Source organism: Scleropages formosus, chromosome 18 (genome assembly GCF_900964775.1).
Source record: "Scleropages formosus chromosome 18, fSclFor1.1, whole genome shotgun sequence".
In the NCBI taxonomy this organism is placed as follows: domain Eukaryota; kingdom Metazoa; phylum Chordata; class Actinopteri; order Osteoglossiformes; family Osteoglossidae; genus Scleropages; species Scleropages formosus.
In genome coordinates this window covers 16840524-16857544 of record NC_041823.1, presented here as the reverse complement: position 1 = coordinate 16857544, position 17021 = coordinate 16840524, and the positions used below count along the sequence as shown (strand labels likewise).

At 45.5% G+C, this 17021-nt stretch overlaps 1 protein-coding gene across 2 annotated transcripts; it reads left to right on the top strand.

Annotated features, from left to right (window-relative positions):
* The first annotated feature begins 2214 nt into the window (after positions 1 to 2214).
* LOC108941913 (mothers against decapentaplegic homolog 4-like) lies at positions 2215 to 16136 on the top strand. 2 transcript variants are annotated; one of them, XM_029245937.1, is made up of 12 exons: positions 2215 to 2592; positions 4596 to 4836; positions 7708 to 7882; positions 8374 to 8397; positions 8700 to 8909; positions 11608 to 11796; positions 11903 to 12004; positions 12455 to 12508; positions 12645 to 12828; positions 13010 to 13178; positions 14244 to 14382; positions 14721 to 16136. In XM_029245937.1, the coding sequence occupies exons 2-12, from the start codon at positions 4600 to 4602 to the stop codon at positions 14930 to 14932; spliced, it is 1695 nt and encodes a 564-aa protein (XP_029101770.1). In that variant the 5' UTR covers positions 2215 to 2592; positions 4596 to 4599; the 3' UTR covers positions 14933 to 16136. The 2 variants fall into 2 exon arrangements, with proteins under 2 accessions (XP_029101770.1, XP_029101769.1); XM_029245936.1 differs by having other exon boundaries at positions 2215 to 2598.
* Positions 16137 to 17021: the final 885 nt, after the last annotated feature.

Sequence of the window (17021 nt, the reverse complement as noted above, 5' to 3'; positions counted from 1 at the left end):
TACCTGCTGCCACTGATAGTTGTATATATATATATATATATATACACACATACACACACACACACATTTGCTGAAACCACTTGTCCCAAGTGGGGTCGCAGCGAGAAGGAGCCTAACCAAGCAACACAGGGCATGGGGCTGGAGGAGGAGGGGACACAGCTAGCACGGGACTCCAGGCCATCACAAGGCATCCCAAGCGGGACTCAAAGCCCAGAGCCGCCACAGAGCAGGACCCAGTCAAACCTGCTGCGCCACCATGCCCCCAGTAATTGTATGTTTATAATATATATATATAGTGTGTGTGCACAGTTAAAAGCATGAATAACAAGTGTGTTCAGTTACAATGAATGAAAGATTCATTTATTTCTGCGTTGACTGCACTATTTATGTTTCCTGAAAACTTTGTATGATGAGGGAATGGTTGTGTTTTTGAAAGGCAGCTGCAGCTTGAAATAAGTAAAATGTTTAGACAATTCTGATGACAGATCATTCCATCAAGATGTAAAAGGACCAGAGTAATCATTATTGGCATATATTGCCTTATGCTACATTCTAAAAGTTACACAGTGAACATTGATGTTATTCTCCATAGACTGTAAACATAAAACAAGAAAAAAATGGCAAAGGTAGTTTGTTTAAAGCAGGCTTTTTGGTTCTACTGAAAAAGGACTTTCATGTGTCCAATGGGAATGTTCATATTCCATTTTCAAATACACACATTTTCAGAACCGCTTGTCCCATACAGGGTCACGGGGAACCGGAGCCTACCTGGCAACACAGCGCGGAAGGCTAGAGGGAGAGGGGACACACCCAGGATGGGACGCCAGTCCGCCACAAGGCACCCCAAGCAGGACTCGAACCCCAGACCCACCAGAGAGGAGGACCCAGCCCAACCCACTGCGCTCCCTCATTTTCAAATATTCCGTTTAAATATTAACATATAACAGCTCAAGACTGGAATGTGCTTGTATACTGGTTCTTCAGAGTACATCCTGAACTTTCAATAATAAAATTAACTATTTGTAGAAGGATATTTCATTTGCTGCCAAAACACACACAATCATGAAATGTGGCAATTTTTAATTTTTTTTTTTTAAAAATGAGATGTACAGTACTGTTCTTATTAACCGAAGTAGGAAAACCCCACCCACTGATGGAGCCATTGCATCATCCTCTAGTGTTATTTTTGGTTTTGGATCTATTTTTTATAACGATTGGAAAGATGTTCAAAGATAGACTGGGAGAGTATAACATAAAGCTAAGTTTGGTCTAGGTCTTCAGGCACAGAAAGATGCCTGCGTTTTAGTTAGCAGGCACAGTAACCCAGTCTTAATGAGTCCCAGCAGTGTGTGTCTTAGAACATTACATTCTGACAGTCTCATCTACATTGTGGACAGTCTTCATTCAGTGTGACCCCACACTCATCCGGGATCTTAGACTAGTTTCACCAACCCTGACAAATCTTAATGTTCACTGCTTTAATACTTTTTCATACATATTTGACAATTATGGATCCCTTTCTCTGTATGCATATATATGTATGTATGTTTGTTATTATATAGTGTTTGTATTATTATAAAGTAAGAAAGACCAGTGTACCTCCTTCTTTGCTGGTCAAACATTATCACTTAGGGGCATTAGTCTACAAGTTATATCTTTTCATTATAAACATTTTCACTGTGTTTCAAAAATTATGCCATTAATATATTTTTAAAAGAGCTGCCATGATTCAGCCCTGAATTTTCCACCTCACTCTTTGGCTCCCAATTTTAACAGCCTTTCTAAACCATAGTCCAGCCCTCATATTAACATTATCAATTATCCTTTTCTTTGGATCTGATCTCAGCTGCGTTGCACTATTTATTTGTAACCTTGACAATGTTTTCACGTCATTCGTGTAATATTTCCTAATAGTGATGGGTTTAAGGTTGGACTCAATTGCTTTCGAAGAAAAAACGAAACAGAAACACAGATGATGTTACTTCCAAATACTTTGCTGTCATCCCTAAGATACAGCGCGCGCGCGCGCCCACGTACAACAGTCACGACTTAAGTCTTAAATTGTCAGATGCAGACGAGAAACGGTTAAACGGAGAGGTATCGACGGATCCCCCAGCCCAAGCTGTCGTCACTTTTTTCGGTCAACAGTGGAAGAGGAGGAGCGGGGACGCGCGAGAGAAAATAGGGGGCGGAGTAATCTCGGCGGCGCCACCTTGAAAAAACAGCCGCGCCGAACTGTCAATCTGCGCGCGACCCAGACAGACCTCGGCCCTGCGGCCCGCGGTGAGAGACGCGTCATTGTTGGCCGAGAGCCGCTGATTCCGATGAAACGCGCGCTGCGATTGGCTGGCCTCCCCGAGATGCTCGCGCACACGTCTCTCTCCCTTTGTTATTGTAGTGAGCGAGAGTTGAGGCTTCGGGAGCAGCAGGATGTGCGCGGGGAAGCGGAGCGGCTGATTGACTGATATCGGCTCGGAGGGACGAAGACTCACACAGCCGTTAGAGTTGACGGGGGCGCGGGAGCCAGAAAATAGCCGGGATCGCGCACCGATTCCCATCTGTCCCCTGCATTTAAAGTTGTTCTTTTCATGTGTGAGTGTGAGTATACTTTTCTTTCAGTGTATTTTCTGCTTATGCGAGAACCGCCTGGCGTTTTTTTGACTGCGTTTGCGTGATAAGGGGGGGAAGTGTGTAACTCGAGGGTCGCTGGAGAAGAGCGCAGCAGATGCCTCCCTGCTTCATTCCTCAGCCCATTCCTTCCTTATCGCTGCGCTTTCGAAGGATGCCTGCTGCACTCTCCCGAAGATCATGAATCATTATATTTCTGCATTTGTTTCATTTAATTGAGAAGAAAGCAGCGGCGGCTTTAGTTTGCTGGCCAGCAGCACCTCGGCCCGGGCCACTGGGTGCGACAGCAGCAGTGCGCTCCCTCCGTCAGTCCGTCCGTCCGTCCGGCGTCCGTGTGTCATTGATCAGTCAGTGCATCTCATCTGGTGTGATGCGATCTGGTCTCTCCGCCTGTTTACTGCCCATTGTACTGCCCGAGCTGAGCTGCAGGGTTCTGACCATGGTGTGGTATCCTTGAACTTGGCTTTGCTCTCTCTCAGCCCTATGGGCCTTTATTATAATATCAGCGCTAACATCACTGACCAAGTGTAAGAAGCGCACGTAACACTGACTGAGCAACAGCAATCGCACTGCGCTGCTGCTCTGCACTGGACACACCAGCATGTGATCAGCACTCATACTTACAGGTAACTTACTTTAAACACACGTTCCTCCTATTGACAGCAGCAAATTGGCCTTCCAGCCCAGTACATCACACTGAACACGTAAAGAATTGCACTAGGATTGGCAGAAATTAGCAATCTCTGCAAAAATGTTTTTTTTTTTTTTTTTTCTGAGAGGATATGGTTTAGTGTTAAATTTAAAAAAAAAAAAAAAAAAAAAAATCAGAGTATGCTATTTGGGTTAGTGGAGTTAACATGTGTGCATATACTGCAGCTGAGAAAAAGTGAGGGAGAGTGGCATTGCATGCATTGCGTTGTGTTGACAATGTCAAACTGCTTGTTGTCTCCGTGCTGACATCTGACCCGTGTGTGGTTAAGGTATACCAACACTGTTCAGTTGGAAATGCAACTTTAGTATGGTTAAATCGGGATTACCATTCCCTGTACTGATGTGGCATGTGCTATGCAGGCTTTTTTGCCACTTTTTGGACAAAAGACGTCCACGGTGCAGATTTGCACATCTTACGAAGTCGGCACCCTATTGCCCACTTGATTTTTCACATATGGAGAAAAGTAGCTGTTTCCCTAATTGCAAGTCATTCTATGACCCAGCATGAGGCGAAAGCCTTCAGACCATGTGGTAGATCAAGACATGCGGTGGTTTTACAATCACCGAGACATTTACTTTGTGCACCTTAACAGAGCTGAATATCAGTACAGTAATGATGTGCATATATTGACTTATGCCACTGATGCCTTCTGAAATTACCACTGCTAATGCCATATTTTTGTTACTGCAGCTCATTATAACATGTTTGGAAGGTCATTACATTGAATACACATTTTTGCGTATCTGTTAATGCAACCCTGTAAGTCTGTTCTTGAATCAGCCGTAATTAGGCTTCTGCTTGTGAATACTGAACGAAAACAATCTGAGAGCCATTACTGCTGCCTAGAAACATTAGTCTGCTTAAGCCATTTTTTGTATTTGTCAAAGCATTTAGCCCCAATTTTATCTTTTGTTTGTCTCCCTTTTGCTTTTTCTGTTTGATTTCAGTGTATTTTGCCTAAATGTGCAGCACTCCATTCAAGAATGCCTAAACCCCCCGCTCTCTGATTTTCTCAGAATAGTTTCCATGCCTCGTGGTGTTCAGCGCAATCTGCCTACCTTCATCAACCGTTACGGCCACCGTCAGTGGCCTGTCTGAACGCCGAGCCTATCTGACCTTCGTTGTGTCTTGAACATATTGTTCCATGGTCTCCCTTTCCTTCTTCAGCTCTCGCTGTATATCAGCCATTATTTCCCCATATTAACCTGTACCCCATTTTTGTGTTTCTTTCGACACCCCGACCATTCACTTGTAGGAGGATGTCGGTGAACCCCCCCAGCAGCAGTGATGCCTGCCTGAGCATCGTGCACAGCTTGATGTGCCACCGGCAGGGCGGTGAGAATGAAGGCTTTGCCAAGCGTGCCATTGAGAGCCTCGTCAAAAAGCTGAAGGAGAAGAAGGATGAGCTGGACTCGCTGATCACAGCCATCACAACCAATGGGGTGCATCCCAGCAAGTGTGTCACCATTCAGAGGACTCTAGATGGCCGACTGCAGGTAGGGAGGCTCTGGGGCCGACATACCGATAAGCAGCTGGATGAAAGCTTTGTTGACTGTTTGAATGGGCACACTGACACTGTGATGCCGATAAGGACTGTCAGTCTTTCTCACATCACCTATGTAAGCACTGATCAAATGATTACTATGTAAAATCTCTAAGGTCACATGGCAATAAATAGCTGGGGTCCTGGCTGTAAGGGCCTGCCGTGGTGGACTAACCATCGGCGATAAAGAAGTGGGCCGTGTCCATCCTGCTTCCATGCGTATTCGGGCGACTTCTGCCCCCCCCCCCCCAGACAATTATGTCACACAGAGGAATGCGCAGCCCAGTGTGGCCCCCAGCATGGATGCAGTAGGATGTGTGTGTCTGTGCTCACTGCCCTTGTGTCGGCATGGGTGTCCTGGTCCGAGGTGGAGGCAGAAGAACTGGGTAATTAGCCACAGCTGAAGTGGGGAGGAACAAGGCAGAAAAAGACAGAGCCAGGAGAGGTTAGATATCAACTGACTGGTTCGGAGACAAACACAAATTGCGGTTGAGCGAGGCACTGCACTGTACCTTCAATAATCCCCCGCTTTTTTAAAAGCTTATCCTGCACACGCTCTTGATGACTGACGGAAACCGTAATTGCCTGGCCAGTGTCTCGGTTTGACTTTCTTGATATGAACTGACAAACAGAGTTAGCGCTCGATTGACGTTACCCCGTGTTTGACACTGCCACCGTCAGGCACATGTCCCCCAATTCAGAAGCTCAGCGCTGCAGTTTTGCAGGCAGCCACAGGCCAGACACCGGAGGGGTATTCATTCTCTTTATTACAGGAAAACTAATCAAGTGAGTGTATCGAGGCATCTGGACTGACTGGAAGTGACAGCATGTGAGGTGTCCAGGGCAAGTGAGGGAATGAAGAGAAGGAGAGAAGCAGGGAGTTCCCCACCCCTCCCCCAGCGCCGGGAGAGAAAGAGGGAGAGCGACCGAGGGAGGGGCGGGGGCCGTGAGGGTTGTTTTGTCTGAGACACAGGAAAGGGGCAGGGTTAAGCTAAGCCTGTCTGTCTCCGAGTGTGTGTGTGCGTGCGTGCGTGTGTTGTGTGCCTGTAAGCGTGTATGCGACCGAGTCTTTCGGGCAGTGAACGTGTGCGGGCTTAGTCACACATCTTCAGTCATAAACACCGAATCTGCCAGGAGTTGGTTTGTTTTGTTTGTGTGTTCTTCGAACGCATGGTTTTCGAAAGGCTTTTGAACGCACGTCCTCTGAGATATTCTTTAGCGGTGCTTTCTGTGTGCCGTTTACACACGCGCAACTCCGAAATGGCGAGCGGATGTTTTAATGGGTGCGCACGTGCATTTTGTGCTCAGAGTTGTTCTGATAAGCGTGTTTCTGTGTGAAGTGTAACACCCAGCTCGGCGAACGGCGTCGGTCTCGCTGCTCGGCGGGGTGCCGGACTTCTCGGCATGTGTCTGAGTGCATCTGGGCCTCGGCCAACTCTCGCTGTCTCTGTCCTTCTGGATAGTCGCCTTGCTGACTTGGGGTTTATGGATTGTAAGGAATACAGGAACTAAAGGAAGGAGTGAAAATGGAAGCAAGCGGCCTCTTTCTGTGCCGGGGAACGGTCAGGGGGCTCGGTCCAGATTGCTGAGGCTCCCAAACTTGCCCGCTCCACTCCGGTTCCCTTCTTCTCCCCCCTTGGTCTCCACGCGTCGTCTCTCTCGCTCTCGGCCTCTAAGGTCAGAGAAGGTGAGACGTGATGTCTTTACTCAGCAGCTTGGCTCCATTCTGGCTGGATGGATTGAATTAAACCTCTCATCTTCCAGTGCCCCCCCACCTCCTTTGTCACATACTTTGCCCGCTGCTGCTGTAGTCAATTCTAATATATATCCCTAAGCTGAGTTTCTGCATGCCCCGAGAACGACACAAAGCAAGTATTTCGTCTTCAACAAGCGCCAAAAGTAACTCCGTAAAAGAGTCGCAAGACAGCAGTAATAATTTTATTTTTAACTTAACTTTATTATCGCTTTTTATTAATTCATCTAAAAAAAAAATTTATACGGAATAATTTAATAAATTAAAAGAAAACATAAACGTAACAACAAAGCAGCAGTAAAAGTCGCCGTAACGGGATTGTAAATTACTTGCTCTAGTAATTATGTTTTTATTTGTCCGTTTGCAGTTGTCGCTTTTCCCAGTTTACCACCACTTTTGTAATGTCGGAGGAACTCGGCCAGGGAGGGCGAGGTTAATGAGCGCTGGCACCGTGTCGTTTTTACCAGGACGAACAGAGCTGAGTAAACACAGCAGTGGGCAGCAGGAAATATCCACACAGCCACAGACATTAACATTCTCTAGCTCTCTTTCATACACACACACACACACACACTCACTCACACACTCATACACTCATGCTCACTAACATACCGAGTGCCGAGTACCTTCCTCTTTCCGTTTTTGTCCGCTCACTGTAGGCTCTAACAAGTGGCCTCTCTTCTTTACTTGTCGATTTTAGGAACCGCTGGGATGTAATGCAGTATTCTTTCTTTCGTTGTTAGCAAATTCGTGTTATGTATTTATTTGTCATGCGCTTCCATTTCTCCAAGTTTGTGTTGATGCTCATATTCTGAAGTCACTTTAGATGAATATTTTTGTAAAAGCATATTATTATTATTATTATAATAATAATAATAACAGCATCAACAATACTCATAATAATAATAAAATTATAACAATATTTCTCATCTGTTATTTTCTCCTCCTTCTTGCCCATCTCTGTGTCCCTCTGATCCTCTTCTCCAATCCAATTCTTTTGCTCTTCTGTTTTACTTCTCTTTTCTGCTGCTTTCCTATCCCCACCCCTGCCATCCAATCTTACCACGTCAGGTCGCTGGGCGAAAGGGCTTCCCTCATGTCATCTATGCCCGGCTGTGGCGCTGGCCTGATCTGCACAAGAACGAGCTCAAGCATGTCAAGTTCTGCCAGTTTGCCTTTGACCTCAAGTATGACAACGTTTGTGTGAACCCCTATCATTATGAGAGGGTGGTGTCGCCCGGCATCGGTACGTTTGCGAGGCAGACATACTGTACACTGGACCTCACTCAGAAGGAGATGAACACGAGCTCTGAATTCACACGGCTTTTTGTTCTTCGTGTCATGTATTTGACTCGAGGTTTAAAAATCCATTTTGATCTGGTATAAGGAGTGCCCCACACACAATCGAATAACACGGGGAATCTGCAGCACCACAATGGGAAGCTGCTCAAAGAGTATGCTGCTCTTGACCTAAAGCTAAGGCTCTGACGTTTACTGTTAACTGGGTGTATCTTTTCCAGCTTTACGCCAGTAAATCAACAAATTACTGAATTAATTCACAAAACATGGGAAGATTGATGTTGATTAAAATATGTAGCATGTGTAGCGTTTTCTAGAAATGGAGCCTCTGTAAAGGTGTGAGCGCTCAATAAATGACTTGCTTGGGCACTGAAGATGTGACGTTGTTTGGAATGCACCTAATCTTTTTGTATTTCTTTTTCGTCTTTCTCCGTGAAGTGGGCCTTAGTATCCAGAACACAGGTGAGACCTCTCCACGATTATTTTTAGTAGTTAATCGTAAATTTCCGCGTCCTCCCGTGCGCTCTGTTTGCAAACAGGTTGCACGCACGTGTTATTTTAATGCTCAATTCATAACAGTTGTTGCTGGAACAGCATGATAGCATAACTAAACTACAGAGGAACTTAATGGTGAGACTCAGTGTGCTGAAGAGAAGTGCACTGACTTCTGCTTTAGCGACCTCAGGGTGTATCACACACTGAAGTGGTCGAATGTGTGATATCGTTGACCCTCCTCTTCTTCTACCCCCTTCTGCCGTCTCCAGGTCGGCTCATCAAAGAGGAGTACATTCATGATTGCATACAGATGGATGTCCCTCCCAGAATGCCCTCCCAATCCGATCACCAGGGTGCGTTGAAGCTGCGTCCCCCTGAGCACTATAGCCAGCCCTTGCCACCGCTGCAGTTACCTCCTGAGCCACCCCGTGCACCCCCGCCTGTCACCCTGTACCCCAACATCCCTATGTCCCCACCCGGTGAGTATCTCGCCCTTCACATGGAGGGTGGAGTCACACTGAATATATTCATTGTATTTGATCATGCTATTTTGACACAACTTGTTGTAATTGTTGCCTCAAATCCACACAGTATAATACGGTAAGAACTGTATTATTTAAAGGGAAGAAAAAAAACTAGATAGCAGAAGACTGGGAATCTCTATACAGTTATCCCCAGTTATTCAGTCTTAATTTGTTCCTCAGAAAGGACCCAATATCGAAAAACGAGATAATAAAATGACGTTCTGTTATTGCTTATGGGGACAAATTCCGGTTTGTTCCAACATTGTCACAAGTTCATCCCAGAATTAACCAAAATGATGCCTAATGTCATACCGAGAAAGTAGTGTGATGCAGAAAAAGTTTACAAAGTTGAACTTTTTAGTTTGCTCCTAAAAAAATTTAAAAATTAATTTTTTGTTAAATCGTGTCTCCGAAGCTCTTTTTAATTGCACGTGTGTCCGAATTGAGTACGCATTCGTAGTAGTGAACATAGGCCTGTGTGTAAAAAGCTCATTCGCCATTATACATCTGAGAGTATAAGTGTACCTTTGGAATAGAGGTAAGACCAATTCACTTTCTTTTTATTTAATTATATTTTATGTTTAATTTCTTTTGTCTTCAACTCTAAATTGTATATACATGAAGGAATTAAAAATGTCTTATTTTATTGTTGGATTTTTAAGGTCCGTAGGGTAATTGCAACCTAACTGGGAAATTTTGATTGATGAAGGGTCTGGCGCTATCGCTTTTGTTATCCGCTTGTCTAAGCCTGCATCCGTCGGGGTGATCCAAAGCCCATCGAAGAGACAGAGGGGGACACGCATACTACTGGCAATTTAGTCACCTATTAACAGTGAACCTGAAAGGCATGTCTTTGGACAGTGGGAGGAGGAAACCAGAGAACCTGGAGGAAACTTACACAAACATGGGAGAGCATGCAAACTGGACACGAACTGAGCTGGATCCAAACCTATACCTGAATAGGCCAGGTGCTGTGATGCTGCAGCACTACCTGGACACCAGGACTGTGACACCTGGTCTAGCGTATCTAAAAGAAAATTGAAAAAATGTAACAAAGAAATAATGTTTTGTAAGGGATATCGGCATGATGGTATGGCAGGTTCAGCTGGTGCTTGGTGTGTGGTGGGTCTGGGGTTCAAGTCCTCCTTGGGGTGCCTTGCAATGGACTGGCATCCCGTCCTGGGTGTGTTCCCTCCCCTTGCGCCCTGTGTTGCTGGGTTAGATTCTGGTTTGCTGTGACCCCACTCAGGACAAATGGGTGGTGTTGTGGGTGTTTTCTAAGGTAAACTTCCAGTGACTGTGTGTGGAATGGCTTGAGGAAGACCAAGGCTGTATGTCAATTACGTAAATGAATAATTAGAAAGTGATAGAACAATTGTTCAAAACAGAGTATGCAAGCAAAACCGCAGAGCACCAGAATGCAAGAGAGACATGAGGAAAACACCTGGAATTAATGAAGGTTGAGGACGAGGAGTCAGAGGACGCATCTTACAGGCTCTGTCACGCAACTGCTCTGCACAGTTTTCCAGCGTGGTCTCGTTTTACCGTGCCAGACAGTTTGTCGTGGGCCCACGCCAGATGCGAAAATCCGGAACGTTTAACGATAAGTGCTATTTCGTGTTGATCGCCGAGATGTATTTCGCTTTGGAGAAAAGCATCTGTCTTGGGGAGACTGCGGGTAGTGTAGTGGTTAGAGCAACTGCCTTTGTACCTGAAAGCTGCAGGTTTCTGCCTCACCTCTGGCTGTAGTACCTTTGAGCAAGGTGCTTACCCATAATTGCTCCAGTAAAATTACCCAGCTGTATAAATGGGTAAATAATTGTAACCTTAACATCGTAAGTTGATTTGGAGAAAAGTGTCAGCTAAATGAATAAATGTATAAACAGGTGGAAGTCATGTGACAACTCAGTAACACTCTCCACCTTGGTGACTGGTGCATATGGCATCCGGTCAAATGACTCACCTGCAAAGTCTGTAATTGACCGTTACCCCAAGGTCCTCTGGTACCAAGCACACTATGAGCTATGTTGTGTTTGAGCACTGTGGCGTTAGAGTAAATTTCTTGCTACCATAGTTATCTAATAACAAAATTTCAGACTGGACAAGCTGAGACGCCTCTGGATGTCTTGGTTGTTACCCGCGTGAGCACCGAGGTCTCTCGGCATGATCTGAGGCAGAGAAAATAATGAGGAAAACGTTTTTTTTTCTGGGAGTTTTACATCTCTTGTACATTGCAGGACTGTCAGTATGTCCTTTAGAATAGCAGAGTTAAAAAGAGCGAATGAAGGAATTCAGATGAGGCAAAGATGGTCTCAAGGCTCTAATACAGCCCACGTTCCGCTCAAAGGTGCATGTAGGAACACGCGAAGCGACACGCGGGGTTTGACTAGCCGTATGTTTGTTGCACGGCATCTTCTCGTAACCTGAGCTGCGCAACATTTGCCGTTCCCTCTCCCCGGTCTCTTACGTGTTTGTTTTTTCCCAGCTTTCCGTTGCTTGATTCTCCGTTCCAAATACTCATACGCAAACACTGCGTGTCCTCAGCATTTTCCTCCTTTTGCGTTAAAAATACCCCTCTGTCTTTGCGTTTCCGTGCTCCTGTACCCTCGTGCGCCTCTTACATTTTTTTCTCCTCTACTTTCTGCACCCTTAGCTACCAGCTCCATGCTGTCCATGCAAGGAGGGCACGGCGAGGGACTCCTGCAGATCGCCTCACCTCAAGGCCAAGGCATGGCTCCGACGCCACCCCCCTCGACTCCCACGCATGTTCCACCCCAGCCCCCTCCCCCTCAGAATGGCTACAGCAACTCCAAACACACATCAGGCCAAGGAGCGTTCCGCAGTGAGTACAGGGGCGAGAAGCGCTTCGTTCCGTTTCCTGCGCCGATGCTTCGGCTTTTGTGTTGCGGTGTTTTTATTCCTCCTGTTTTTCCCCCCAAAAATTTCAGCCACGTGGACAGGCAGCAGCACGGCCTCCTACACTCCCATAGGACCCCAGCAGACTGGACGGGGTCACCAGCAGCCGCCCCTCCACCACCCTTCCCATTATTGTATGGCTCTCAAATTACCTGCCTTTGCTCAGTCAAAACTTTTGCATTGTCAGTACCACTGTATTTATTTATCCCAACATATTTAAGTGCTTTAGTAGGGGGGGGCGGTGGTGCAGTGGGTTGGACCGGGTCCTGCTCTCCAGTGGGTCTGGGGTTCGAGTCCCGCTTGGGGTGCCTTGCGACGGACTGGCGTCCCGTCCCGGGTGTGTCCCCTCCCCCTCCGGCCTTACGCCCCGTGTTCCCGGGTAGGCTCCGGTTCCCCGCAACCCCATATGGGACAAGCGGTTCAGAAAGTGTGTGTGTGTGTGTGTGTGTGTGTGTGTGTGTGTGTGTGTGTGTGTGTGTGTGTGTGTGTAAGTGCTTTATTAATATTACTTTTTTGTTGCTTTAAACATGCTCTTTTCTTAATTTTGTTTTCCAACATTGTAAAATTCTCTTCTATGCAAACAGGGTCTCAGCATCAAAATTCAACCTCCTTTCCTCCACCTGTTTCCAGCCATCCAGGTAATCTGTATCATACAAACAAATTACACGTCGTGTGGAAATAAATGCATCTCTTCTGCCCTTCTAGGCCTTATTTTCGTACATGGGGATGATTGTTGTCAGTGAATGTGGTTTGTGGTTCTCCTTCATACTGCAGGCCCAGAGTTCTGGTGCTCCATCTCCTACTTTGAGATGGATGTGCAGGTTGGGGAGATGTTCAAGGTTCTGGCCAGCTGCCCAGTGGTGACTATCGATGGCTATGTGGACCCTTCTGGAGGTGACCGCTTCTGTCTGGGCCAGCTAAGCAACGTGCACCGCACTGACGCCAGCGAGAGGGCCAGGTCTGTGACAAAGAGCTGAGAGCCCTCATCTCTTACTTTGCGTGGCTGTATGTTCATAATCAGTGAAGGACCAGGTCTCCGCCTTAGTAATATTTATGTGCTTTAACTCTGTGCTATTTCACGAATGCACTATAATATGGTTATCCTGTGTTTCTTCTTCCTCATATACCAACTGGTCCAGGCTGCACATTGGGAAAGGGGTGCAACTGGAGTGTCGCGGGGAGGGTGATGTGTGGATGCGCTGCCTGAGCGACCACGCCGTTTTCGTTCAGAGCTACTACCTGGACCGGGAGGCAGGTAGAGCACCAGGTGATGCTGTGCACAAAATCTACCCCGGGGCATACATCAAGGTGAGAGAGAGAACTGCAGGACCTGGAAAGGTTGCTTTGCATGGATGTCATGACGTGGCTGGCTTTTTTTTTTTTTTTTTTTTTGCTGAAGAAATGCGAAATGACTCTTTTTAAATTTTTTCTTAGTTTTTATTGTGTTCTTGACAGTAACAAATTAACTGAGAATGTGGCATTTTGCTTCCTTGTCATAGTATTTATTCAGCTGTATTTACCTGTATACAGTATGACCTTCAGCTTCAGTGTTGCAGTGAAGATTGTGTCTTTTATATAGTGTATACATTCTGTTACCATTCTGTGACATTCAACGTAAGTTAAGGCAGAGATGAGACTATGATACAATTTAGCTTGTTTTATTTTTGCTAGCCTAATAATGGTATTATGCATACTATATATAAACACATACATACCATGTGAATGATCACAATGTGTCGGACTCAACTCGATGGCTCTTCCACATAATATATATAATAGCATTATGTGGCATATATGATATTATATTTATATGTCTAAATATATACTCTATATAGATATAATAATATTGGTATGTTAATGTAAGGGGTACAATTTGCCTTTAAGAAGTAGTAGCAAGTGTTCACCATAGATTGTAACATGAAACCAGAGACCTGTTATTGGACTGCGAAGAAGAATAATGTTCAGCGACACACAGTGGTGCCCTTGCCACATTACAGGAGCATCTTATAATTTGGTTTTAACGGAAAATTTTTAAAAGATTTACATCCGTACCAAACCGTCAGCTTTTAATTTTTATTTTTATTACATTTACACATCAGAGTGGTGCGTCTGTAATTGGATGCTTACTAGACATACGTTATAAATCTTCCATAATTGCACATTTTGCTAGTAATTAAATCTGATGCTAAGTGCAGAAATTAGAGTGATCCCTTAATGATGTGCAGATGAAAGATACAGCGTGTGTTCCCCGGGTGGAGGAGATGAGAATGAGACAGAGGGGAATGTGCTTATGGGGAGGGGGTGGGGTGCTCCATGGAGTCATGATGCAGCAGTGACTGTTAATAATGCAGCGCCCTGTTCCGCCACCCACAGGTGTTTGACCTGCGCCAGTGTCACAGGCAGATGCAGCAGCAGGCAGCCACCGCCCAGGCTGCCGCAGCCGCACAGGCCGCTGCCGTGGCGGGGAATATCCCAGGACCGGGCAGCGTAGGCGGCATCGCCCCGGCAGTCAGTGAGTAACTAGGGTATACTCTGCCCTCCCAGGCAGGGGTTACAGTTTACAGCATATTTTCTGCCTTTCAGCTCCTCTACTCTCTGTATGTCATGCTTGTTCAGAAAAGTGCATGAAGAAACTTTAAGACAGTCATCTCTAAGCTACATCAAGATCCCACGTGGAAAGATGAGAAGTGTCTGTTTGATTGCTGGAAACCTTTCCGAGTGAGAAAGAATACAGGAATACAGTTAACGGTGGAATTAGCGTTAAAGGAAAAGTTTTGTCAGAATGGCACCTTTAAGCTTTTTGTCGAGAAAGCTTTTGCAGCCTTTCCGTGTTCCACTGCCCGCCCCTAGGCCTATCTGCAGCTGCGGGCATCGGGGTGGACGACCTGCGGCGGCTCTGTATCCTGCGGCTCAGCTTTGTGAAGGGCTGGGGGCCAGACTACCCCCGACAGAGCATCAAGCACACCCCCTGCTGGGTGGAGGTGCACCTGCACCGGGCACTGCAGCTGCTGGATGAGGTCCTGCACACCATGCCGCTGGCCGACCCTGGGCCTGCCAACTGAGCCGCTGCAGTGGGGCAGCCACTGACAGCGGGCTTTTGTGTTGCTCCAACCTTGCATGCTTTTGTCCACACGTGCGAATATGTGGGCTGACTCGGCTGACGTCTTTGATGCAGGCAGATCGTGGGATTAGATTTTCAGAGGCCCCGCTGAAGTCACAGACCCACAGTCACAGCAGAAGCACAGAATGCAGCTGCCCTGCCCTGCTCTAAAATAATACCACACCGGCATGCATAACAATTCTTTCTCCCTTCTCTGGGCTTAGAGAACTAACACAATGGCCCGCTTTATGGCTAAGGAGAGGACGCTGGACCGAACTGCCCGAAATGTAAAACTAACAGCAGGCTGAATCGCACTGAGAGACCTTGGGCTGCTGAAGATGTGTTCAGTGATGCTCATGATGCTCAGTGAATCCCTGCAAAGTCATCCACCCTCAGTAATAAGACACTTTTGCCACAGCATCTCAAGAACCAAAACCAAGAGAAGAGTTAAAGAATTATATACATGCATTTCTTGCTGCTGAAGTGCTTTTTGTTTTCCTGTTATAGTTATCAGCATAACCGTTAGTTGTATTTAACTAGCTTTACTTGTTGGGATTTTTTTTCTCAAGCTCACATTCTTCTTCTGCCAAAATGCAAAAATACCAAAACAGAAAACCAAAAAACAGAGTAGTGTTGATGATGATTATACAGAGTAATATGTGATCATTGCCAAAATTGCATAACTCACCAAAGTCAAATTATAGTACCTCAGACAGTGTGAGCTCACATTTTTATATCAGTATCCACAGGTGAATAATGTATATATGTAGTCTCTGATCCTTGATCCTGGGGGTTTGGCCTGTGAAACAATAGATTACTTTATAAGGCTAAACTCATCAGTTTGGCGATTCAGTACATTCCACCTGAAAGGCCCCAAGTATGAGGTTCCATCTGATCCTGCAACTTCGTTGTATTTCCCTTCTTTTGGGAACTACAAAATTGAGTCTTGCTCAAGAAAATTGATGTTTGGCTTTTCTTACCAAGGCCTAGTGTTAGAGGCGTAGAATTAGATTTTTTTCAGTTTTAAATTTTGTAATTTATTTTTTTCTCTGTGTCTCGTTTTTATGACTATTTGTTGCATTCCAGCTCTCACCGATGTTTGTTAAAACAAACCACAAAATTGACAGAGTACGCACACACACTGTCTGAAACCCCTTGTCCCTAGCGGCAAGCCGGAGCCTAACCCGGCAACATAGGGTGCAAGGCTGGAGGGGGAGGGGACACACCCAGGGCAGAACGCCAGTCCATCGCAGGGCACCCCAAGTGGGACTCGAACCCCAAACCCACCAGAGAGCAGGCACAGGCCAAATCTGCTGCACCACCATGCCCCCTGTTAACAAAGTATTTCTTAGTTATTAAAGCCACCAGCTTCATTTTAGGTCTTTGGATTTTGAACAGTCAGGTGAGACAGTGTATTGACTGAATTTTAATGCTTTAATACAGTCAACACGCAATAACAGCACCCCTTACACTGTCAGTGGGGATTCTCAATAGATTTTTTTTTTTAATTCTACAGCTATGCTTAACCACTGTCCAGGAAACCAGCCCTATATTAGTCTGGCAAACTTATCAGGACTTCAGTTGTCATTAGTAATGGCAACTACTGCATTTAGTTGAGTGAACATGGTCTCAGGTCAGAGGTGTGTAATCAACCTTAAATTGAAACTCTTTGAAAGTTTGTATTTGAGTAATTCATTTAAATTACAGATTGTCAAACTTTTTATCTGTAATAGATTTGTGCCTTTATTGTGAAGTACAAATGGATTTAGAATTGTGTACACACACCCCTCACGGCATTAGCAATCGTATACTGTCTTTATCCCTGTTATTAATTGTATTGCACTGAATATCATATTTTGCGGTATCCACCTGCAGACTGTAGTTACTCTGCGGGATAGAAATGTACAGAAGTTGTATGTATGTTCAAAGTCTAACAAACAGACTTACAAAAATGTACTGCGATATCAATATATGTAGTAAGACTAATGGCTTGTGAAATTTTTAAGTGCTGTGTGCAACCACGGTTTCATTATTTTGATAGAATATTCCTC